The sequence below is a fragment of the Salmo salar genome, chromosome 13 (genome assembly GCF_965601325.2).
Source record: "Salmo salar chromosome 13, fSalSal1, whole genome shotgun sequence".
Taxonomy (NCBI): domain Eukaryota; kingdom Metazoa; phylum Chordata; class Actinopteri; order Salmoniformes; family Salmonidae; genus Salmo; species Salmo salar.
In genome coordinates this window covers 63,264,803-63,291,355 of record NC_138303.1, presented here as the reverse complement: position 1 = coordinate 63,291,355, position 26,553 = coordinate 63,264,803, and the positions used below count along the sequence as shown (strand labels likewise).

General features: G+C 44.3%; 1 protein-coding gene across 1 annotated transcript; it reads right to left on the bottom strand.

Annotated features, from left to right (window-relative positions):
- Positions 1-14,407: 14,407 nt before the first annotated feature.
- LOC145859997 (uncharacterized) lies at positions 14,408-24,578 on the bottom strand. Its single transcript, XM_082959702.1, has 4 exons — positions 24,340-24,578; positions 20,532-20,601; positions 16,251-16,504; positions 14,408-15,896 (listed from the first exon to the last, which is right to left on the bottom strand). The coding sequence occupies exons 1-4, from the start codon at positions 24,378-24,380 to the stop codon at positions 15,785-15,787; spliced, it is 477 nt and encodes a 158-aa protein (XP_082815828.1). The 5' UTR covers positions 24,381-24,578; the 3' UTR covers positions 14,408-15,784.
- Positions 24,579-26,553: the final 1,975 nt, after the last annotated feature.

The window sequence follows — 26,553 nt, the reverse complement described above, 5'->3', positions numbered from 1 at the left end:
AGGAAGTGAGGAGAGCAAATTTATTTTATATTTAACCAGGCAAGTCAGTTATGAAAAAAATATTATTTACAATGACACCCCCCCCCCCCCCCCGGCCAAACCCTCCCCTAACCACGCTGGGCCAATTGTGCACCGCCCTATGTGACACAGCCTAGGAACGAACCAGGGTTTGTAGTGACACCTCTAGCACTCCAATGCAGTGCCTTAGACCACTGCACCAATTAGGAGGCCAGATGCAAGGAATCAAAGAAAGACTTTTGAGGAAGAGCCATGCTGACCGATTTGAGGGGAAGAAACGAGAACCAAGATGGACGTCCATCATTTATTTTTTATTTTATTTAACCTTTTATTTAACTAGGCAAGTCAGTTAAGAACATATTCTTATTTACAATGAACCAAGACGAACATCCATTTCAGAGCAGGGATAAAGCTATGACGGGATGAAAGACAAGCTTGCCATAATGGCTACCGATAACATGATGAATGACAATAGAGATATATGATACACATTTAACTTCTGACAATTGAAACCATGTGGCACTTCCCTCTGACATTGTAGCCAGTCCAGTTGCTCTATCTTATTGAGAGAAAACAAAAACTACAGTGCCCGAGTCTCAAATGGCACCCTATTCCCTACATAGTGTTCTACATTTGACCACAGCCCTATGGACTCTTGTCAAAAGTATTGCATAAGGTCAATCTCCTCAATAGGTTGCCATTTGGAAAGGAAACAGTATCTTCTGTGCTGGGTGGTACCAATGGAGCCAACCACGCTAATAACCTTTCACTGAAGTAGGTGGAAGAACACACACAGCTAAGCGAACACACACATTTAGCAATAAAAAGCGGGTGATGTAAGTGTTAAGTGTAAGTAAAGGGGGAGGTGGAGGGGGTAAAGGAGGTAAGAGAATGGGTAAAGGGAGCGACAGAGGGAGAAAAGAGGGAAAGCGGGGTAGATGGAGTTGGAAAGGCAGAGGGGGAGCAGTAGAGAGAGGAGGGGAGGAACTGGTTTCTTGGTAGAAATGGTATCTTGATTTTGTTGTTGTCATGCAGGTCTCGCCTGCTGTGTCACCAACGCGGCTGCAGGCTGCAAGGCACTGGACAGGAATTCACTCAAACGTAAACACTTAATCAATTTCTCCCCCCGGAGAACTAACAAGATAATTAGCCCCATATGTAGCGGAGCAATATCCTACACACACAGGCATACACACACGCGCACTTGCATACACGTTACACTCACTAACATGCACTGCCATAGGCACACAGTGGCATACACATATTACACTCACTAACATGGCCTGCCATAGGCACACACAGGCATACACGTTACACTCACTAACATGGCCTGCCATAGGCACACACAGGCATACACGTTACACTCACTAACATGGCCTGCCATAGGCACACAGTGGCATACACATATTACACTCACTAACATGGCCTGCCATAGGCACACAGTGGCATACACATATTACACTCACTAGCATGGCCTGCCATAGGCACACACAGGCATACACGCTACACTCACTAACATGGCCTGCCATAGGCACACACAGGCATACACGTTACACTCACTAACATGGCCTGCCATAGGCACACACAGGCATACACGTTACACTCACTAACATGGCCTGCCATAGGCACACACAGGCATACACGTTACACTCACTAACATGGACTGCCATAGGCACACAGTGGCATACACATATTACACTCACTAACATGGCCTGCCATAGGCACACAGTGGCATACACATATTACACTCACTAGCATGGCCTGCCATAGGCACACACAGGCATACACGCTACACTCACTAACATGGCCTGCCATAGGCACACACAGGCATACACGTTACACTCACTAACATGGCCTGCCATAGGCACACACAGGCATACACGTTACACTCACTAACATGGCCTGCCATAGGCACACACAGGCATACACGTTACACTCACTAACATGGACTGCCATAGGCACACAGTGGCATACACATATTACACTCACTAACATGGCCTGCCATAGGCACACACAGGCATACACGCTACACTCACTAACATGGCCTGCCATAGGCACACACAGGCATACACGTTACACTCACTAACATGGCCTGCCATAGGCGCGCGCACACACACACACACACACACACACACACACACACACACACGCGCACACACACACACACACACACACACACACACACACACACACACACACACACACACAACACCTACAGTGGGAAAGAAAGACACGAAAGTATCATCAGCTAAAATGTTGAGAACTCCTCCCACAAAACCTTCTGACACACACCCATTCTTACACACATACACACCAGTGGCGGTTGGTGCCGTTTAAGATGAGGGAGGACCTTTTTTTTTATATGCATGGCCTTATTTCTCTTACAGCATATTGGATGACTGTTATTCATATTCCATTCACCCAGTTCAACACAAACACATACGCACACACACACACACAGGTGCTCTGACACACTCATGTCCCCTCACATGCAGACAGTCACATGCACACACACACACACACACACACACACACACACACACACATACACACACACACACACACACACACACACACACACACACACACACACACACACACACACACACACACACACACACACACACACACACATGTCTTGGTGCAGCTGTAGAACAGACCACTATTGAGTGAATGAACAGTAGGGAGTGTGTGAGGCTGGGGGAAGAGAAGAGGACAAGGAGATTTCTGGGATATGGTTGGGTTCTGACATTATGTCTGACATTATGACACTGTTGTAGTTGTGTTGGTCGTCTCTGTCCTGCTGCAGGACGAAAACAGCAGGAGAAAAGAGCGGGAAGGAGAGGAATGAAAGACTGAAGAAAAGAAGATGCGAAATTGAGAGAAACTAGCTGAAACTACTCAGCCCCTCACGCTAAGCAGTCCTGCTGGAAAGAAAGAGGTGAAGAGATTGAGGGAGGGAGAGAGAGAAGGAGAGAGAGGGAACTCAAGCAAAAGAAAGAAACCTCTGTCGCCTGTTCTCCCTCTCTCTCTTCACTAGTTCACTAATTTGCTCTCATGCATTCCCCCACCCACCAATCCTTCTCTTTCTCTCCCTCCCTCTCTCCATCCCTTCATCTGGATATGGTTAGAGAGGCATGCTCCCTTCAGGGCCAGGAACCTGGAGTATTTCCTGAGAGCAAGCAGGGAGAGACAGGAGAGGAAGGGGGCAGTCAGCCAGAACTGGGCCTGAGGAGGAAACCAAAACCCAGAAAGAGAAACAGAGGGTGGGAGGGAGAGAGGGGGAAAAAAGAAAGGAGAGTCAAACTCAACTGAATGGAGGCCTGGTCGACGCCACATCTGGCTTTGATTTGCGAGGGAGAGAGAGAGAGGAAGGGGAGGGAGAAGGGGTGATGGTGTATACAGCGTGAAGGAGGAGAGGATAGAGGAGAGGAAAGGGCTTTATTTCTGGCACTTGTTTGGTTCTGGAGTGATTGACCTATTTTTTTCCCTCTTTCTCGTTTTTTTATTGCTTTCTTTATCTCCTTGCGCTCTGACTTTAATGAGTTGGTCCGGTTCTCAGGAGACAAAGCAGCAGCAGTCTGAGAAGCCTTTTGCTCATTTACAAATTTTCACTCTGTCTGTGTGCTTCGTCTGTCTCTCCTATCTCTGCTCTGTCCCACTCCTCACTCCTACTCCCTCTACATACTGTACATGTGCGCACGCGCACTCGCACACCTACCTCTACACATACTTAGACACACACATGTGCAATCATACCCACAAATTCAACCACATACTCAAACACACTCAAAACCCATACATCATGTCTGCCCTTTCTATATCATACCCTACATAGAGAGGTCTCACACACGGGAAGTATGTGTGCTGTCGGACCGCGGTTCTGCATACCACAGTCTGGTAGCCTAGCCAGCAATGTTGCAGGGGCAAAGAGGGGGAGAGTGGTGAGGGTATGAAGGAGGAGAGGGGGGTGAAAGTGGCTGGTTTGGTGGGGAGGGGGCAAGGTTGGTTGTGGATGGACTTGGATAACTCAACCCCCCCCCCCCATCTCCCATGACAGACATCTTCCCCCAGGGTCCAGCCCTATATCTGGCCCCCAAACCCTCTTCCCTCCAGTCCAGGCGGTAGGAAAGACAGACAGAAAGCAGAGCAGAGCAGCGCAGCAGACTGAAAACAGAAATACAGAGGCGCACGTCCGTCTGACACGAAACAGCCGCTGTGACCCCATACCATCGGTGCAGCACAGGGTTATGTGTATGTGCACGTGTGTCTATGAACACAGTGCCAGTATGCATGGAGAATAGACACAAATCAATATACATCTAACATTTCACACTTACTTTTTCTGGCATGTACAGTGCAGGAACTTCGGCTCTAATATACACTGTCTGGAACAGTTGATCTCTCCACTTGGTTTTCAATGGAGTCTCACTTCTTCCTGCTGTTCTCTTTCTTTATTTCTCCCTCTGTCTGTCATCTTTTATTTTTCTCTCTTTCTTGCTCTCACGCTCTCTCGTTGTCACGTCATGATCTGTTTCACCTGTCCTTGTGATTGTCTCCACCCCTCTCCAGGTTTCGCCCATCTTCCCCATTATCCCCTGTGTATTTATACCTGTGTTCTCTGTTTGTCTGTTGCCAGTTCGTCTTGATTGTCAAGTCAACCAGCGTTTTTGTATCAGCTCCTGCTTTTCCCCAGTCTCTCTTTTCTCGTCTTCCTGGTTTTGACCCTGGCCTGTCCTGGCCCTGAGCCCGCCCGCCTGACCACTCTGCCTGCCCCTGACCCTGAGCCTGCCTGCTGTCCTGTACCTTTTCCCCACCTCTGGATTATCGACCTCTGCTTGACCTGACCCTGAGCATGCCTGCCGCCCTGTACCTTTGCCCCTGTTGCTGTAATAAAAATTGTTACTTCAACATGGTCTGCCTCTGGGTCTTACCTTTATCCTGATAGTACGAACTGGCCATGACTGACCCAGCAGACCAGGGCCAGCTGCGCGACACCATCTCCTCCCAAAGAGTCACTATCGGGAGGCACGAGGAACTGCTTCGTGGCCTCATGGAGGGAGTCCAAACGTTGGCTGAACGCTATGACCGGCATTGGACAGTTTCCTGGAGCAATTCCGTGGGTTGTCTGGGAGGCAGCCTACCATGGTGGTAACCCCACAGCCCCTCAGTAACCCAGGACAAGACCCTGCACTCATGCATCGACTACCGGGGACTCAATGACATAACGGTAAAGAACCGCTGCCCACTACCACTCATCTCCTCGACCTTCAAGCTGCTCCAGGGGGCCACTGTGTTTTCCAAGCTGGATCTACGGAACGCCTACCACCTGGTGCATATACAGGAGGGGGATGAGTGGAAGACTGCCTTCAACATGGCCAGCGGCCACTACGAGTATTTGGTCATGCCATTTGGCCTCACCAACACCCCTGCTGTGTTCCAGGCTCTGGTAAATTAGGTCTCTCATCCTTCAAGTGTTCCTTGGGATATCAGCCTCCATTCTTCCTCGAACAAGAGGAGAAAGTCAGCAATCCCTCTGCCCAGATGTTAATCCGCCGCTGTCGCCGTACCTGGAAGAGAGCCTGATGTTGGTCTTCTGTTGAAGACCACATCCAGGTATTGGTGACAAGCGGACCACCACTGGACCCCTGCTCCACGCTATTGGCTCGGGCAGAGGGTATGGCTCTATGGGTCAAAACCGGGAAGACTAGCAAAAGAGAGAAGAAAAAGCAGGAGCACGGAAAAACATGCTGGTTGACTTGACAAGACGAACTGGCAACAGACAAACAGGGAACACTGGAATAAATACCCAGGGACTAATGGGTCCGGCTGAGAACGTTGTGCCTTGCGGACCAGAGCCTCAATACCCCAAACAACCGAAGCCGGCAAAGATGAGGCATGGAGGATGGTCTCAGATTCAGAGGGAGTGGCAGTGGAACTGTACAGACTCAGACTCAACTGTACAGAGAGCGTCCGGCTTCAAGTTTTTGGACTCTGGGCGGTAGGAGATGGTCAAATTGAACCTGGTAAATAACAGGGCCCAACGAGCTTGCCTTGGGTTGAGGCGCTTGGCAGTGCAGAAGTATTCTAAATTCTTATTGTCCGTCCATACCAAAAATGGATGTTCTGCCCCTTCCAGCCAGTTCCTCCACTCCTCCAGAGCCATCTTATTAACCGCTAGGATTTCCCGGTTCCCAATGTCATAGTTCCTTTCCGCAGGGTTGAGACGATGGGACATGAAGGCACAGGGATGAAGCTTTTGGTCCTGCACGGATCGCTGGGAAAGGACGGCCCCTACACCCACGTCGGAAGCGTCAACCTCAACCACAAATTGACGAGTCGGGTCCAGATGGATGAGGATGGGGGCAGTAGTGAATCACTGCTTTAGATCCCCAAAAGCCTTGTCCGCTGCTGGAGACCATGTGAAGAGTACCTTGAGAGAGGTGAGTGCAGAGAGGGGAGCCGCCAGGTTGCTGTAGCCCCGAATGAAACGTCGTTATAAATTAGCAAACCCCAGAAACCATTATAACTGCACCCTGGACGTGGGCTGGGGCCAATCCACCACCGCTCTCACCTTTTCCGGATCCATCTGAACATTCCCTTCAGCGATGATGTATCCCAGAAAAGAGATCATGGAGCGGTGGAACTCACACTTCTCAGCTTTTACAAACAGCTGATTCTCCAGGAGGCGCTGAAGGACCTGTCGAACATGGAGAATGTGTTCCTGGGCAGAACGAGAGAAAACCAGGATTGTCGTTGAGGTAGACAAAAGCAAAACGATTCAACATGTCCTGGAGCACATCGTTGACCAGGGCCTGGAAGACTGGGGGCGCATTGGTGAGTCCAAACGACATGACCATGTACTCATAGTGTCCACTGGCTGTGTTAAAAGCCGTCTTCCACTTGTCTCCTTCGCGTATCCGCACAAGGTGGTAGGCATTCCAAAAGTCCAGTTTGGAAAGGATGGTAGCCCCCTGGAGAGGTTCGAAAGCCAAGGAGAGGAGTGGTAGAGGGTACCGATTTTTGATCGTAATGTCATTGAGGCCCCGGGAATCAATACATGGACGCAGGGTCTTGTCAAACATCCCCACAAAGAAGAATCCTGCGCCAGCAGGAGAGGTAGAAGGACGAACACTCCCAACAGCCAGAGAGTCCTCAATGTACTCCTCCATGGCCTTGGTTTCAGGACCAGACAAGGAATATAGCCGGCCTCTAGGCGGTGTGGTGCCCGGGAGGAGGTCAATAACACAATCGTAAGTACGATGTGAAGGAAGGGATGTAGCACGAGCCTTGCTAAAAACCTCCAGGAGGAAAACTATGTGGATATATTGAAGCAACATCTCAAGACATCAGTCAGGAAGTTAAAGTTTGGTTGCAACTGTGTCTTCCAAATGAATCATGACGCCAAGCATACTTCCAAAGTTGTGGCAAAATGGCTTAAGGACAACAAAGTCAAGGTATTGGAGTGGCCATCAAAAAGCCCTGACCTCAATCCCATGCAAAATTTGTGGGCAGAACTGAAAAAGTGTGTGCGAACAAGGAGGCCTACAAACCTGACTCAGTTACACCAGCTCTGTCAGGAGGAATGGGCCAAAATTCACCCAACTTACTGTGGGAAGCTTGTGGAAGGTTACCCGAATTGTTTGACCCAAGTTAAACAATTTAAAGGCAATGCTACCAAATAACAATTGAGTGTATGTAAACTTCTGCCCCACTGGGAATGTGATGAAAGAAATAAAAGCTGAAATAAATCATTCTCTCTATTATTATTCTGACATTTCACATTCTTAAAATAAAGTGGTGATCGTAACTGACCTAAGACAGGGAATTTTTACTAGGATTAAATGTCAGGAATTGTGAAAACTGAGTTTAAATGTATTTGGCAAAGGTGTATGTAAACTTCCACCTTCAACTGTAAAGTATAACGTTTTAATGTATGTAAACAAAGTGCATATAAATGTAACAATTCAAAACGAATACAATCTGAACAACATAATAATAGAATATTGCACCATATCAAAGAAAAATAAACAACAATGTACAAAACTGCAGCATCCCACTTAAAACATTAAACTGGTCCCTCTTTTCTGTCACATGTCCTGTGGTTACATTTGCTTCACTCTGGCTGCTGGCTGTGATTCGCTGCAGACCTTACACAGGAGTATCATTTTTGAGGCTGTCAGATAGCTGAAAAGAGAGAACAGTAACTTATTAGTTCAGGTTCATGTTTTGTCTACTGATGTTACATTCTCATCTACTGCTCATATACATATATAATACTGGATTAAATAATTATGTTGTAATAACTGCTTACTGTACCTCTCTCTACTGATCTCCACAGTGACCTGCTCAAAGGGTTCCAGGACACTGCACACCTCCTCCACCACCTCCCATTCCTCTTGGGTCAGAGCATCAACAGGTACATTGACATTGGCCAGGGTAGACATGATGGCATCCTTTGAGTCAAGAAACCGCTTCAACATATAAAATGTTGAATTCCATTCTTGTTTAGGCCTCAGCTCAGGCATCCCCATCTGGCGTTGTGTAAACTTTAGTTCTTCAACACCTACTGTGCTCCTGTGGAAGTATTCCACAGCTGCTTTCACTTTGTCCACAATGGGCTTCATCACCTTCAGAGCATCTCTTACAATCAGGTTGATTGTGTGGGCAAGACATGGATGATGGGTCCATTTTAGCATTTTCATGGCTTTGGTTATGTTAGCTACATTGTCGCTAGCACAACAGACCACTTTTCCATGTACTTGCCATTCTCTGGCCACTCTCAACAGTTCCTCTGCCAAGTTCTCCGAGGTGTGTCTGTCGCTGAACTCAAAGCAGTCCAGAAGACAGCTAGACATCGGAAAAACTTCAATGAAGTGACATGTAACCGACATGTAAGAAGTGGTTACCCTTGATGTCCAGCAGTCAGTGGTAAGGCAAACTGCAGTAGCTTTTTGGACTCTTTCCCGCACTGAAGCCTGTGTGCTCTCGTACAGTTGTGGAATAAGTGATTTTGAAAGGGTTTTCCTGCTTGGAATTGTGTACATTGGATTTAGACTATTGCTATAATTTCTAAATCCTCTGCCCTCCACAATCGAAAATGGCTGGAAATAGGTGGCAATAATTTTAGCCAATGCAATATCAATTTGGCCTTGTTTTGCTACAGATATAGACTTTGGCATAAACTGGTCCATAGAAGACTGCATTGCTGTGGGTCGCGGAGTAGAGCTACTTGACTGAGTGGATACATCTCCACGTGTGGAGGTGCTGGCTCCATTACTATCACTAGCAGGCCCGCTAGTTTCTCGAAGCTCCGCTACAGCTAGCTTCACAGTTGGGAACACAGTTCTCATATGCCGGTGTAGGTTGTGTGTTCAACCGGCTTTATATGTTTTGGCAAATTCTACACTGTGCTCTAACATTGTCTACATTATTAAAATGCATCCAAACGCTACTGTGCTTCCGACTCATTTTCCAGCTGTTATTTTCAAAGCTGTCCTTCCTCTCTCTCCTCGGCTGCTAAGTGTGTGACTGTGAGTGAGTTGGCTCGGCCCTCCCTCACGCATCTTAGGTTCATTGGTTGACACTGCGTGTCTGATTGACAGGAACAACAGGTGAGGCTGTTAGCCTGAGCGCACAGTCAGAACGATTGTGTGCGCTTGAGCATTTAGGCCTATATTATTTTATTTATTTTTCATTCTTTGAATTAGTTAATTCTATTAATTAAAATATTTTGATTATTCATATCTTTATTTTTTAAATTTTTTTATAAATAGATTCGGCTCTTCTGATATGCAAGCCGGCTCCCAACGTTCACCTACAAGAGCTGGCTCTTAGACTAATTTGCAAACGACCCATCACTAGTGACAGTTGCTCTCTCCACAGCCTCGGACAGCAGCTCTCACCCGCTGTTTAGACTCGTGTGACATCGCAGTTGATTGGTGGGGTCAAGAGAATCAGTATTAGCACAATGTCACACTGAGCCGACTGTGAACGCAGCGTTGTGAACTGTTGTGAATCTCTGCAGAAATGCACTTCAGTATGAGGTCATGTTAGGGCTGTTGCGATGACCTTATTGCCGCCACACCGGCAGTCATGAGTCATGACCGCAGTAAAATTCTACGTGAACTTTGAGTTATGGTAATCTCTTTTTATGCAGTCTGGACATGCGTTAGTAGTACCCAACTCGCTAAAGATCCTCAGGTTGCTAATGGCCTGGTACTCAGGGCTCTATTGTCCCTCTAACCACTCCAACATCAAAAATCACATCATCAATACAGTATGTGCTTTTAAAACTCACCTCACTGTGATTGATCAATTTGAAGAAAGAAGTTCAACAACAGGTTGAAACTGAGTGGAAAACATGGTCTTTGTGGATGTTGTTTAAAAGCCTAAAGCAACAAAATGGACAACGCTTTCAAAGATGATGATTAATTAAAAACTCCCTTGTCCATATTAGAGCTTATGCATAAGAGCCTAATCCCGAAAGAGAACCTGAATTAAAATAACAATTGTTCCATTATGCAATACTATATTACGCATGGCAGAAAAAAATATTAATAAAAACAGATGTAATATCTTTTGTACATAATTGGTAGCCTAAATTAAATAAATGCAGAGTTAGCCTACAGTTATAGTGAATTTGTATTTGATTTTGAATGGTTTAGTAATAGGGCATTTTTTATATTTTCATAATTAGGCTGACACAGTACCTTTAGCTATACAGAATATCTCACCACCCTGTGTTTCCTTCTCCTCCCCTCTCTCCTTCATTCCTTTCTCAAGCACGCAGAGTGATGGGCTGTCAGCAGTTAAATGAAGTATGTTTCGTTGTGAAAACATGTTACTATCGATGTTCCCAAACAGATTTCACTTGGTTTCCCAAATTAAGTCCTGGGTAGCTGCAGGAAAAGGGTTGGCCAGCCCATGACATACAGTTTGTGCGAAATATCACCTGTTGTGTGGGGAGAGGCTGCATGCTCCTCAAACAGTGGTTGAGTAGCCTACTACCCAAAATGAGTAGCCTACTACCCAAAATGAGTGAAAAACTAACTGGCCTCCAATTACTATTGGAGTGCATACTAATGACATGTATTTTCCCCCTGCCCTGTTCCTACCCATTTTGATAATGGGCTAATCTAAATCGAAACAAATTGTACATATTAGTAAAGATAAGATTAAATTGAGAATAGTATGATATGATCACTAGAAGAGATCTTTTGATTTATTTTGATTTTCTTTTGATTTCTAAGGCATTCTAAGGTTTGTCGTCCGGAAGGTTGACTCAAGTTTGACAAAAAGCACCTGGAAGCACCTGGATGATCATCAATACTTCTGGAAGAATGTTCTATGGACAGATGAGTCCCGTTATGCCTGGCGAAAACCAAACACTGCTTTCCACAGTAAAAACCTCATACCAACAGTCAAGCATGGTGGTGGCAGTGTGATAATTTGGGGATGCTTTGTTGCTTCAGTACCTGGACAACTTGCCTTAATAGAAGGAACCATGAATTCTGCTTTGTATCAAGGAGTTCTACAGGAGAATGTCAGGCCGTCCGTCTGTGAGCTGGAGCTGAAGCTGAAGCGCAGCTGGGTCATGCAGCAAGACAATGATCCAAAACACACAATCAATTCTACATGAAAATGGCTTAAAGGTAACGTTTTGGAATAGCCTTGTAAAAGTCCAGAACTAATCCCAATTGAGGTGTTGTGGCAGGACTTGAAATGAGCAGCTCATGCTTGAAAACCCACAAATGTTGCTGAGTTAAAGCAGTTCTGCATGGAAGAGTGGGCCAAAATTCCTCCACAGTGAAGTTAGAGACTGATCAGCAACTACAGGAAGCGTTTTGTTAGAGTCATTGCAGCTAAAGCTGGCACAACCAGTTATTGAGTGTAAGGGGGCAATTACTTTTTCACACAGGGACATTGGGTGTTGCATAACTTTGTTCATGAAATAAATGAAATTAGTATATAATTGTTGTGTTATTTGTTCACTCATGTGCCCATGATCTAATATTAGGTTTTGGTTGAATATCTGATAACATTCAGTATAGACAAATATGCAGAAGTAGAGAAAATTAGAAAGGGGGCATGACAATAACCAGCTGATGAAATGTAATTGACTGCAGCCGCCCTATGTCATGTGATATCTGGATTTCTGTCAGTAGTACAGCATGTTCTGACAACTGAGGGGGTTTTGTCTGACAACTGACAGATTGGTCTGTAGTTCATGTAGTTGTTCCTTCAAGGTCCAAGTTTCTAGTTTATTTGACACTTAGTTCCATCATGAATATGAAATGTTATGTTGTTGTTTTTTTTTTTTTTTTACATGAAACCCAATAATTTGGCTTAATATACAAGATGAGAGGTGTGTTGCTACTCCTTGTACATGTTAATGACCACTCTAAGTAAACATAAGAGTAAAGAGTTGCTTTGCTACTCTTGCCTTCATAAAATGTCAGTAATGCGGTTCTACTCCTTTTGTGCCTCTCAAAAAAAGTTGTTGTGTTTCAGATATAAACATCTGGGAGGTCTATACTCAATAATATCTAGGAGATGCTTGAACCTTTGTGGTGTAGCTTTTGTTGTTTAAACTGTAAGCCCACTGCCTACAACACCTGCCTTCTAAATAATGAACTAGGATGCAGTTATCCCGTGCAACTTCAGTGCCATTTTAATACCACACACTCAAAGACAGCGCTATCCCATTGAGGCCAACATATTTCCAATGGTCTTTGTTCTAAAAGTCCTTATGCTCAAATAGTGATTGTGCAACTGTAGCTTGATTGGATTGGAGTTATTTGGCAAGGATTGGGGTGCGGAGTGGAGTGGAGAAGACCTGCAGTTATGCTGCCCCCGTGAAGTCTGATGGCGTAACTGCACCCTCACAGCCTTGTAACGTGATCTGCTGTCTCCTTGTCTTTTATGACTGACACATTTCACTCCTCACAAAAACCAATAGCCAGGGCCATGTTTCAGTACTGAAGGCATCAATCACCATAACAAGCTGGGGTTAACCAATGCAATGATCATGCAAAGTAGCCTATGACAATTGGGAAATCTAACAGTATAATGTTGTTTACACCAATTAGTTAGTTGTAGACAAGCCCACTTGCACTTGACTTCAATTTCGCTGAGAAAGCATTCGCGGTAAACGGTGTGGATGTCGTTCAAGCATCAATTTCCTTCAAAAGTCATGCGCTTGTCGACAATGCATCTTTGACTGAATCCCGGCCTATGTCTTGGTTTAAGCCCTACTCTTTTCCTTATGATTTCTATCAACACAAATATGCGACAACCTCCTGATAACCTGGAATTTGACGCTTTGAGGATGCACAGTTAAGTAAAATGGGACACACACTTCCTCCTCCAACTGATGAGCTCTAACATCCTCATCAGTATAGAGCTCCAGGCTCTGGTGCACATCTGCCTGTGTGTTTTAATTGTGTACTTCCTCTAGACTAAGCAGTCAGTACAATGCTGCGATAGAAATGTAGCGATAGGCAGGTAAACATTCTTCTGTGATACTACTGTGATATATATTTGAGGTATCTAATATGTCAATAGTGTTACTGACACAGCCACTTCTAAAGTTGCTGTTGAGATACATATCTTTGTTATGATATTGTTTTTATACTTTTGTTTTTACATTTCCCATTCTATTGTTCGTTTCTGATTTCCTATCTTATTGCGTATGATATTCGCTGAATAATTAATGGGAATAACGAGATGAAAAAGCATGTGTCCGGAATAAGATTCTCCTCAGATAGTCTTGAGCTAGTTTACTTTCACTAAGGTCAGTGGGGATGCAGGGTTGGAGTCAATTCCATTTCAATTCAGTCAATTCAGGAAGTAAACTCATATTCATATTCATATATATATATTTTTATCTCATAGAGAAGCAATTGGAATTAGAAGATCTGATTACTTCCTGAATTGACAGGAAATTGACCCCAACTCTTGTGGGAGGTTTGGAAAAACATGAACCAGCTCTATTAGGTAAAATGGCTTTGAGGTAACATGTCACAGTCATGCACACACTGAAGAAGGCTTTGACCAAAACATCAAAAATCTTTTTCCGCCCCTGCTGCTGGCTGCTGCAGGTAATAAATATATCAAATCAGGAAAGGAAGATATTGGATTCGACTTGTGTGTGACTTTCTAACCCCGACCTACTCTTTTTTTCCAAGTAACATGGCTTTATTTCCTTAGTCATTCTCCATATGACAGCAACATGACGTTAACACTGAAAAACACAGGAGAGGGTGTAATAAAGATCCAGATGTCATCCAAATACTCCACGATCTGGATGGATAAAGTTAGAAATGCTGTGTTTTCTTGAGTTTCAGAGCTCTTGTCTCACAAAGGGAAAGACTGTACCAGACCAGTATTCAATTAGGTGTTCTTTATTCATATTGTTGATGAAATATTACACATCAATGCAGAGTAATTTGCTATCGCTCACAATCATACCGTTTGATGGTGCCTGGCCTGGAATTTCCACCCAATGAGAAAAACATAGGAGCACATCTGTGGTGCCACAATTACAAGTTAACATTTTGTGATTAATCAAAATGATGAGGTGAATATTAATGAGCTACGTTACATTATTCATTTGTTTTCCTTTCTGTGCCACATCCTTATTTTAATGTCCTAAACAATGGCATGTGCTCACAAAAACATACGTATAGTAAGCTATCAAAAGAGTACAGTAGGTCAAAATAAAAATCAATCAATAATTGCTCCAAACAAGTGGTTTCTATGTTTTATCTTTACAGTCCAGCGTTTTGCATCTCAATAAAATCCTAACACGTGTCTCCCATATTATCACCAGGGAAATGCAGGGGCAACTGTGACAAAATCTGTTTGCACAACTGATGTACAACCAATTTGACAAAAGTGTTACACCACTGTTGCGGAGACAGCACAATGGTTGTGTGAACATTTGTGTGCAGACAAACTCCTTTGGATCACAAAAATAACAATTGTATCACATCCATACCACATCCATTGTGTAAAATACTTTGTACCTCAACTTTAGTGTGTATGGAGCCTATTTGTTTTAGGTAGCGAACAACGCTGTGACCTGCTTGTTCCATGACAGCAATAGAGGACACCATTGCTACAGTAACAGCTTTGCCAGAGTTGCAAGCTGCTGGTTTGTAAATCTATGTTGATAGTTTTTAATTGAACAATATTATTTGCCGCGGGGAGAGGTGTGGGTCAGATTGGAAAATATTCACCCTGAACAGCCCATTGCACTGTATATTAGTATCTCTCAGACCTAGGATGTGTCTCAAATGGCACCCTATTCCCTGTATAGTGCATTCCTTTTGACCGGGACCCATAGGGCTCTGGTCAAAAGTTGTGCACTATATAGGGAATGGGATGCCATTACAGAGGCAGCCCCAGCCACTTGCTTGTTTCCATATTGTCACATAGCAACAGAGCTGTGTCTTGAATACAGTCTGAAAACTACGGGTAGCTAATATCTTTGTATATCTGTTGTATGTACACATTCTTTCTAGTTTCCCAAAATGGGGAGGAACTACTGTTTCGATAATATATGGCATTTTAAATCTTTATTTTAACAGTAAACAATTATTAAACACATTAAACGATAAAAACACATTCCAGTCATCTTGAAACATGTCATTTTTGGTTACATATCAGAGAGGTAAAAATCCACAGGCTGTGTGTCCAGAGAGAGTTCCGAAGATTATGTCAGAAAGAGTTCTGTAGATATGTCACTGTTTGTGCTCCGCTCCTATTGGCTCATCTCCTCAGGCTTGGGCGGGGCAGTCTCGTGGAGGGTCGAATGGGGAGGAGTCAAACGGGCAACGCTGAGGGATTGAGCTGTAATAGAACTCTTTCTTCTTCTGAGAAAGAGAGAGAGAAGAGAAGAGAGAGAGAGAGAAGAGAGAGAGAGAGAGAGAGAGAGAGAGAGAGAGAGAGAGAGAGAGAGAGAGAGAGAGAGAGAGAGAGAGAGAGAGAGAGAGAGAGAGAGAGAGATGGTGAGGTAGGTGGGTTGAGGGCAAGCATCCACACTAGCACTTGTGCTGATCTGAAAGAATTGGATAGGTCCTAGCAATAATTATTGTGGTAGCTCACTCAGCCTGCCGTTGTGCTTACACCTACAGTATCTGGTCCTCTCAGATTCACACATGTGCCTATGCCTAGCGGCTTTCCCTCAGTGGGCCTTCGTCACTCTTAGTTTTAGCTCTGGTTCTTACCCCTGCGGCACCACCATATCCTCTTGGTTGTCCCCACTGATGCAGCTCTCTGTCTGGGGGAGGCTCTGCTTGTTGTAGGGGTCCTCCTCCTGCTCCACCTCTGCTCCCTGGGAGCAGAGCAGCTCCCTGATCTCGCTTGCCTCGTCAGTCTGCACCACGATGGAGGGCAGCCGCCCCCTGTTGTGAATAGGGTCCTCGGCAAAAGACTCAGAATCTGACTCTGTGGACATGGGAGTCAGGGGGCAAGGGAAGATCTGGGGCAGAGAGGGTGTGAGAGGGGTGGCAGGGAGAAGAGGCAGGGGGGAGAGATTGGATGAGGGAAAGAGGAGGGAGAGAGCAGGCAGGAAGGGAGGGGAAAGAAAGAGAGCAGTATTTATACAGGTACTATAAGTCAATTTAAAAAACAAATTCTTATTTCCAAGGACAACCTGTCCAGAGGTGAAGATAACAGCGATATAAAACAACACAAAAATGTCACTTGAACATATACATACAGTATACATAAAGCAGAACTGATGACCTTGGTACACGCTAAAAATTAGGGGTTCATCAAGGTTTCTTCTAAGGTCCTCAAAGTTCTTTGAAGAACCTTACGGTTTTTGGCACCTAAAATGGCCATGGCCTCCAAAAGGTTCTTTCAAAAACCCCACAGGAGGTGGGGTTCATCGAGGAACCTCCTTAGTTGGTGGGGGTTCTTGCAGGAACCTAACTGCCCAACTGAAACATTTGGATTTGAATTTGAAAGGACAGCAGGTGAAGGCACTTAACTGAAAAATGTAAAGATCTCCTCAATTTACGGTAAGGCTTGTCTAATATAATTTGGCATGTATAATCTAAATTGATATTGTTTTATGATGATACCATCTATCTTTTCATATTTATGCAAATCTTTCCAAAACATAGACTGGACACAATTCAATGGATATCAATCAACAAAGAGGTAAGAATATGTAGGCTATAAGAATATGTTGAAGGCTAGCTGTATTGTACAGAACAGGGCTCCGGGCAGCCGAGCGGAAATGGAGGAAAACTCGCCTCCCTGCGAACCTGGCATCCTTTCACTCCCTCCTCTCTACATTCTCCTCTTCTGTCTCTGCTGCTAAAGGCACTTTCTACCACTCTAAATTCCAAGCATCTGCCTCTAACCCTAGGAAGCTCTTTGCTACCTTCTCCTCCCTCCTGAATCCTCCTCCCCCTCCCCCCCCCCCCCCTCCTCCCTCTCTGCGGATGACTTCGTCAACCATTTTGAAAAGAAGGTTGACGATATCCGATCCTCGTTTGCTAAGTCAAACGACACCGCTGGTCCTGCTCACACTGCCCTACCCTGTGCTTTGACCTCTTTCTCCCCTCTCTCTCCAGATGAAATCTCGCGTCTTGTGACGGCCGGCCGCCCAACAACCTGCCCACTTGACCCTATCCCCTCCTCTCTTCTCCAGACCATTTCCGGAGACCTTCTCCCCTACCTCACCTCGCTCATCAACTCATCCTTGACCGCTGGCTACGTCCCTTCCGTCTTCAAGAGAGCGAGAGTTGCACCCCTTCTGAAAAAACCTACACTCGATCCCTCCGATGTCAACAACTACAGACCAGTATCCCTACTTTCTTTTCTCTCCAAAACTCTTGAACGTGCCGCCCTTGGCCAGCTCTCCTGCTATCTCTCTCAGAATGACCTTCTTGATCCTAATCAGTCAGGTTTCAAGACTGGGCATTCAACTGAGACTGCTCTTCTCTGTGTCACGGAGGCTCTCCGCACTGCTAAAGCTAACTCTCTCTCCTCTGCTCTCATCCTTCTAGACCTATCTGCTGCCTTTGATACTGTGAACCATCAGATCCTCCTCTCCACCCTCTCCGAGTTGGGCATCTCCGGAGCGGCCCACGCTTGGATTGCGTCCTACCTGACAGGTCGCTCCTACCAGGTGGCGTGGCGAGAATCTGTCTCCGCACCACGCGCTCTCACCACTGGTGTCCCCCAGGACTCTGTTCTAGGCCCTCTCCTATTCTCGCTATACACCAAGTCACTTGGCTCTGTCATATCCTCACATGGTCTCTCCTATCATTGCTATGCAGACGACACACAATTAATCTTCTCCTTTCCCCCTTCTGATAACCAGGCGGCGAATCGCATCTCTGCATGTCTGTCAGACATATCAGTGTGGATGACGGATCACCACCTCAAGCTGAACCTCGGCAAGACGGAGCTGCTCTTCCTCCCGGGGAAGGACTGCCCGTTCCATGATCTCGCCATCACGGTTGACAACTCCCTTGTGTCCTCCTCCCAGAGTGCTAAGAACCTTGGCGTGATCCTGGACAACACCCTGTCGTTCTCCACTAACATCAAGGCGGTGACCCGATCCTGTAGGTTCATGCTCTACAACATTCGCAGAGTACGACCCTGCCTCACACAGGAAGCGGCGCAGGTCCTAATCCAGGCACTTGTCATCTCCCGTCTGGATTACTGCAACTCGCTGTTGGCTGGGCTCCCTGCCTGTGCCATTAAACCCCTACAACTCATCCAGAACGCCGCAGCCCGTCTGGTGTTCAACCTTCCCAAGTTCTCTCACGTCACCCCGCTCCTCCGCTCTCTCCACAGGCTTCCAGTTGAAGCTCGCATCCGCTACAAGACCATGGTGATTGCCTACGGAGCTGTGAGGGGAACGGCACCTCCGTACCTTCAGGCTCTGATCAGGCCCTACACCCAAACAAGGGCATTGCGTTCATCCACCTCTGGCCTGCTGGCCCCCCTACCTCTGAGGAAGCACAGTTCCCGCTGAGCCCAGTCAAAACTGTTCGCTGCTCTGGCACCCCAATGGTGGAACAAGCTCCCTCACGACGCCAGGACAGCAGAGTCAATCACCACCTTCCGGAGACACCTGAAACCCCACCTCTTTAAGGAATACCTGGGATAGGATAAAGTAATCCTTCTAACCCACCCCCCCCCCCCCCTTAAAAGATTTAGATGCATTATTGTAAAGTGGTTGTTCCACTGGATATCATAAGGTGAATGCACCAATTTGTAAGTCGCATTTAGCGTCTGCTAAATGACTTAAATGTAAATGTAAATGTATTGGGTGCAGATGACTGAACTGCTCACTTCTGTGTCTGTCTGCAGGTATACATACGAGGAGGCATGCAAAGGTATGTCAATTGGTATTGGTATGTTATGCAGATCCCATTTACCTTCCTCCTCCCTTACCTCTTCAATGGATATCCCATAGGCCTCTACATTATGGACAAGGTATGTGTCTAAAAACCATTATCAAAACAATTTTTTTTTTTTATTCACATTCACCACAAAAACCAAGGTATGAATATTGTCTTGTGTTTTGTTAATCATCTGTATAATTACATTTTGGGGGATTCACAGACTTCACCCCTCCTACACCTCTGATGAATATAACAGGAAACCTGTTCGATCACCATGCACTGCAAAATCATTCTGGCTATGAAGAACATCAACACGCCAGAGGATATACCCATTGGACTTGGGGCTCTGCTGGGAGTTTACCTCATATTTAGATTTTTTTTATTCTGCTTTGCCACTATAATCATAATAAACTGAGAACTAAACTATTGTGTTGTTGTTATGCATATTATTATCATTAATAATAATAATAATAATAATTTCGGGAGGGGGTATTTAAAAAATTAACCTCAAAAAGTTATTGCTATTTCACACCTGTCAGGTGGATGAATTAACCTTGGCAAAGGAGAAATGCTCACTAACAGGGATATAAACAAATTTGTGCACACAATTTGAGAGAAATAAGCTTTTTGTTTGTATGGAAAATTTCGGGGATCTTTTATTTCAGCTCATGGAACGTGACCAACACTTTACATGTTTGTATATCAGTATATACACTTTCTTGCCTTCCAAATCATCCTTCTTGCCAAATAATCATCAAGGAACCCTTTCTTCCAAAAACCCTTTGCCTTACAAACAACCCTTGTCTTCTAAATAGGGTTCTTTAGGTGAAAATGGTTCTTGGTAGAACCCTATCCCTCTGCAAAGAACCCTTTTGGAACCATTTTGTCTAAGAGTGCAGCAGTTCTGTTTCTGCACAGTTGTGTGTGTGTGTGTGTGTGTGTGTGTGTGTGTGTGTGTGTGTGTGTGTGTGTGCATTCATGCTTGTGTATCAATGAGAGCACAGTAGCACAGAGCACAGTAGGTGTTGAGTAAGAAAATATTGCATAGAAAGTGTTACTGGAGAGATGTCAATGTCCTATATGTAATTTACTTCTATTGACAGATTATTACATGTGTGTGCGAGTGTACGTGAGTACCTGGTAGACTCTGCTCCCTCTCCTCTCCTTTGGATCTGCTGAATCCTCTGGGGCAGTCACCACATTCACACTGGTAAAACACGGTAGAGCAAGATACATCCATATAGAGCACAGATATCATTTAACATGCTTACAAGTATACTGTACATGCACACAGGAAAATACAGAAGTTGGAGTCCATTTCATTGTGCTTGTTGACAACGTCCCTTTGATTGAATCCCGGCCATGGTTTAAACTATAAATTTGATCTCAAGGATGATCATTCCTTGCATCCATATGGTTCTGTCTATGAATTTGAGTGTGTTTACATTTCTCCAGCTGTTTACCAAAACAAGTGGCAGTTGAATATTTTTTGGTTTTTCCACATTGCAGACTGTAGCTTTAAGTAAGTCTCAGAGACTGATGTAACATAACAGAAATGGATCGAAGTTCACCGCTCAGGTGACATCATGTCCCAAATAAACACAGGGGTTGTCACGGTTGTCGTCTGGAATGGAGGACCAAAACGCAGCAGGAATGTGGATGCTCATCTTGTATATTTATTGAAATAACAAGAACACCAAAAAAAAAAAAAAACGAACTCACGAACAACAAAACAGTCTTGTCATGCACACTCAGCAAAACAAGAAACAATCTCCCACAAACACTAAACCAAACACATACCCATATATTGGACTCTCAATCAGAGGCAACGAGAAAGCACCTGCCTCCAATGGAGAGTCCAACCCCCCATTAACCTAAACATAGAGATACAACTAACTAGACTAAACATAGAAATACATTAACAAGGAACAGTGCCCAAAAACCCCGGAATACATAAATCAAATACCCTTCTACAAAAAATACCACCCCGAACCACATAAAACAAATACCCTCTGCCACGTCCTGACCAAACTACAATAACAAATAACCCTTATACTGGTCAGGACGTGACAGGGGGGCCATACTTTCTGAGGTTAGCGTAGCTCTAAATGTGCAAGCTTTTGTAATGGGAACAGCTAACATGTAGCCTTTGATCACATGAATATACATACATGATTTTAATTGGCTGATACTTAAACTTAACCTTGAATTTAAACTTTTTCTAATGTTCGCAAGTAGGCCCCTGACTGTTCAATTGGACAATTGGGGTGCTGACCTTTTCTATATGTACAGTACTTTCAGAAACTATTTATACCCCTTGACTTTTTCCACATTGTGTTGTGTTACAGCCTGAATTTAACATGGATTAAATAGAGTTTTTGTGTCAGTGGCCTACACACAATACCCCATAATGTCAAAGTGGAATTATGTTTCTAGAAATGTTTACAAATTAATTAAAAATGAAAAGTTACAGACTTTAATGGCTGTGATAGGAGAAAACTGAGGATAGATTGCAGTTTCTCCATAATACTAACCTAGAGGACAGAGTGAATAGAAGGAAGCCTGTACAGAATAAAAAATATTTCAAAACAAGCATCCTGTTTGCTGGCACTAAAGTAAAACTCCCAAAAAATGTGGAAAACAAATGTACTTTATGTCCCGTATACAAAGTGTTATATTTGGTGCAAATCCAATACAACACATCACTGAGTACCACTCTTCATATTTTTAAGCATGGTGGTGGCTGGATCATGTTATGGGTATGCTTGTCATCAGCAAGGACTAGGGAGTTTTTAAGGATGAAAAGAAACGGAATAGAGCTAAGCACAGGCATAATCCTAGAGGAAAACCTGTTTCAGTTTGCTTTCCAACAGACACTGAGAGAAAAATTCACCTTTCAGCAGGACAATAACCTAAAACACAAGCCCAAATATACACTGGAGTTGCTTACCAAGACGACATTGAATGGCCTAATTACAGTTTTGACTTAAATCGGCATGAAAATCTATGGCAAGTCTAGCAATGAACCAACTTGACAGAGCTTGAAGAATTCTTGAAAGAATAATGTGCAAATATCGTACAATCCAGGTGTGCGAAGCTCTTAGAGACTTACCCAGAAAGACTCATACATGTAGCTGTAATCGCTGCCAAAGGTGCTTCTACAAGGTATTTACTCAGGGGTGTAAAAATGCATGTAAATGAGGCATTTCTGTATTTCATTTTCAATAAATATGCAAACATTTCTATAACCTTGTTTTCACTTTGGCATTATGGGGGATTGTGTGTAGATGGGTAGAACAATTCCAATTTAATCCATTTTGAATTCAGGCTGTAACACAACAAAATGTGGAATATGTCAAGGGGTAGGAATACTTTCTGAAAGCTCTGTTGAGATAGTAATGCAAACATAGTGGTGATATATAATTGTGATATTTATTATAATAATTGTACACACTGTACAACTGACGTACAACACATTTCACACAACTGACATGTTTGTGAAGCTACAGAATTGGTCAGCACAAAAATGTATACATCATTATTTTGTGCTGTCTCCGCAACCCTGTCATCATTTTTGTACAGAAAGGCTCTCCACTGTATCATAACCGTTATGCCAAATGTGTTGTACATTATTAAATGTCTATGGGGCCACATAGCCTAGGGACTACAGACAAAAGGTCACTGGGATTGAAATGTTTGTCTGATAGCGCAGTCTCTATTGAACAGACCACATAGATGACATGAAATAAGACACAGCACCTCGGTCTATTCTTATACAGACACTCCACTGCACTGATAAGCAACATGTCAATCATGGCAAGCCAGATTATAGCCAGAAGTCAGAGCGAACAGGTGAGAGTCAAGCCGAAGTGTTGACAGACACGCTCCAATGGCAGCTCAGCTCAGCTCGGCTGTTGCCGGCGGCAGTCTGGGATTGGTACATACATTTTTGTGCTTTTAAACATAACACTGATTCTTGAAGAATTGAACTTAGAAATACTTTCTGATCTTAGTACAACATGTCTTTTACTCCATTGTTTGTAACAAAAAAATATTCGAAACAAATAATCGCTTCAAAACATGGTTAAAACTATCATGTAGATGTCATGGACTGTCAGTCCTTGCGTCTAGAGCACTGTCTATGAGTTTGAGAGTGGTTACATTTCCCAGCTCCATCCCTCAACTATACAAAAATAACTGGTGGGGCGGCCGGTTTCGCAGACTGTAGCTTTAATGAGAGGGAGGAAGTCTCTCCTCCTCCTCGTTAGCTAATCCTCCACAGTAAGACCTTAACGAGGTAACGGGCTTGCACACCCAGTACCTGCTCACCCCTCAGAGGGATAGAGGAAGTGAAGGGCGGGAGGAGAGGGAGGGGGGAGGGGATAGGAAAGGAAAGGAAAGGAAAGGGGGGGTGAGGCAGAAATGGACAGAAAACAAGGACACGGAGTCGAACAACACAGATGCTGTTTACATTGTCAGTGCTAATCTGAGGATGGGTTCAATGGGGGCTGTTTCTTTTACAGCGACGGTTGACCAACCGCTATCCTGGACACCAGAATTTTATTTTAGATTGATTGAATTAACCTCATCAGGCCCGAGGACCCCAGCAAAAATCTATTTGAATATATCTGCATGTCCAGCCCTTATATTTAGCATCACAATTAAGTGTTTTACCATTTTCTTTTCAGAACAACCAGAGCTACAAGTCGAATTCAAAACAATTTGACATAAACAGTTGCATTCATGAGTTTTATTGACAAAATTAATGTAAATAATAAGAAACAGGTCAGCCAAGCAAAAACCTGATATGAATTTATGGAAATACTGTACAGAAATTCCCCTGCCCAATCCTGACCTTATCCTAACCTTAACCATTAGTGGGGAAAATGCTAAGCTGACCCAAAATCAGCGTCTAGGGGCAACTTCACCCTACTTCGGCTCTTACCTGTGGGGAGGGGGTAACCGGCTGGCAGGAGTGCAGCTCATTTCCAATGGAGAGTCCTGGCAATGGCTGTACTGAGACCAAATCAATCAGAACGTCACCCAAATACCGAACCCAAGTCTGATGCTCTTTTGTGTTTTATTTATACCTTTTCTCCTGTTCTGTTCTTTTACTTATACCTCTCTCTTTGGACCTCTATCCCTCTCCCTTCTCTGTCTCTCATACACTGACACACGCATACAGTATGTGCATACACCCTCATGCACACACACAATCCCAAGCCAGCTTTACCGACTGACCGGCTTAACGTCACCTTCAATTAGAAAAGAGCCAGTTACATCATGGTGACTGTATGGTTGCACGGGGTTGGACACATAGAGACCACGGGGCAAATGGCCGCCGCAGGCACATAGTCCAGGGTAGTATTTATTAGTGCACAACATAGCAAAACGTTTTTGCAACTAAAAAATAAAACGTGTTTCTTATTGGACAAGTTCAGGTAGTCCCTCCCCTTTTCAGCTTGTTTGCTTCTGTTTTGGGTACTAGTGAATACGACCCAGCTAATCAAAACACTCTCTCCTAATATTTTACCTCATACAATTGACACAGGGTCTCCCCAAGATAACTGTGTTTGAAATGGCACTCTATTCGCTTTATAGTGCACTACTTTGGACCAGAGCCTGGTCCAAAGTAGTGCACTAATATCCACTGAGTGTACAAAACAGCTCTTTCTATGACATACTGTAGACTGACCAGATGAATCCAGATGAAAGCTATGATCCCTTATTGATGTCACCTGTTATTAAGTTCACTTCAATCAGTGTAGATGAAGAGGAGGAGACAGGTTCAAGAAAGGTTTTCAAGCCTTGAGACGATTGAGACATGGATGTGTATGTGTGCCATTCAGAGGGTGAATGGGCAGGACAAAATATTTGAGTGCCTTTGAACGGGGTATGACAGTAGGTACCAGGTGCACCGGTTTGAGTGTGTCAAGAACTGCAACGCTGCTGGGTTTTTCATGCTCAACAGTTTCTCGTGTGTATCAAGAATGGTCTACCACCCAAAGGACATCCAACTTGACACAATTGTGGGACGTTTTCGAGAACTTGTAGTCCGTGCCCTGACAAATTGAGACTGTTTTGAGGGCAAAAGGGGTTGCAACTCAATATTAGGAAGGTGTTCCTAATGTTTAACATACTCAGTGTGTATATACATTTCTTCATTTCTTTCTTTTAACTTTTTTGATGATGTTCGTATTGTTTTGTATTGTTAGGTATTATCACTGCACTGTTGGAGCTAGAAACACAAGCATTTCGCTGCACCTGAGATAACATCTATGCAAATCTGTGTACGAGACCAATAAACTTTGATTTCATTTAGATTTCATTTCATTCAGTTGCCCAGCCCAATACAGTTCAATTCATGGGTCATTCTTACTTTTGGCCACATGGGGGCACTAGTACGTGTGACTGAATTGTCAAACTTGATGCAATGTATGTAACACGATTCTAGAGGTTAGAGAGGTTAGGAGGGTTGCAGGTTTGAATCCCAGGACTGACAAAATCTGACAAGATTTCAGTTGCCAATCACTACCGTTGTGTCCTTGAGCAAGACATTGAACACCAAACACACCCCAGGGGCATTGCACTGCAGCTAACTGTGTGCTACTCCCAGCTTGCCATGTGTGTACAGTGTGTTTGTGATTGGTGCTGTGTCAGCAAAATGTCACATTTCTGTTGTACTGGACATAAATATATATTCTATTCTATTCTATCTATTCTAAATATCTATTCTATTTTCTTCTATTCTCTTCTATTCTGTGTGTGGGAGTGCTCTATGGTGACTGAGCAGCACTGCTGTCTCCTGTTATACATTAGACATAGACACAGTGTCTCACAGTGTGTGCTTGATAATGGATGCATCTGAAATTGCACCCTATTCACTTTATATAGTCATATTAAAAGGAGTGAACAACGTAGGGAATAGAGTGCCATTTGGGACACCTCCGATAACTCATCGGCTCTACCGTCCCAGTCACATACTGTACTGTGACATTGTGGCTCACGTGTTTAGACGTGTCACTCAAACCTCTCACAGAGCACTAACTCCTCTTTTCAGAACTCTGTCTGTATCTGTGCCTGAGCGCCCACTCTGTGCCTAGATAGAACGCTCTGAAGAAGGCGACTCATGTCGAAACGTAAGCTCATTGTTTCTCCC

What these genes read in the sequence shown, in the direction of transcription:
- LOC145859997 (XM_082959702.1), bottom strand. Translation starts at nt 24,380, where the DNA reads ATGAGCTGCACTCCTGCCAGCCGGTTACCCCCTCCCCACAG. An exon ending in CGGTTACCCCCTCCCCACAG is followed by an intron (nt 20,602 to 24,339) that starts GTAAGAGCCGAA and finishes GTGTTTTACCAG; the next exon opens with TGTGAATGTGGTGACTGCCC. An exon ending in GAGGGAGCAGAGTCTACCAG is followed by an intron (nt 16,505 to 20,531) that starts GTACTCACGTAC and finishes TCTCTGCCCCAG; the next exon opens with ATCTTCCCTTGCCCCCTGAC.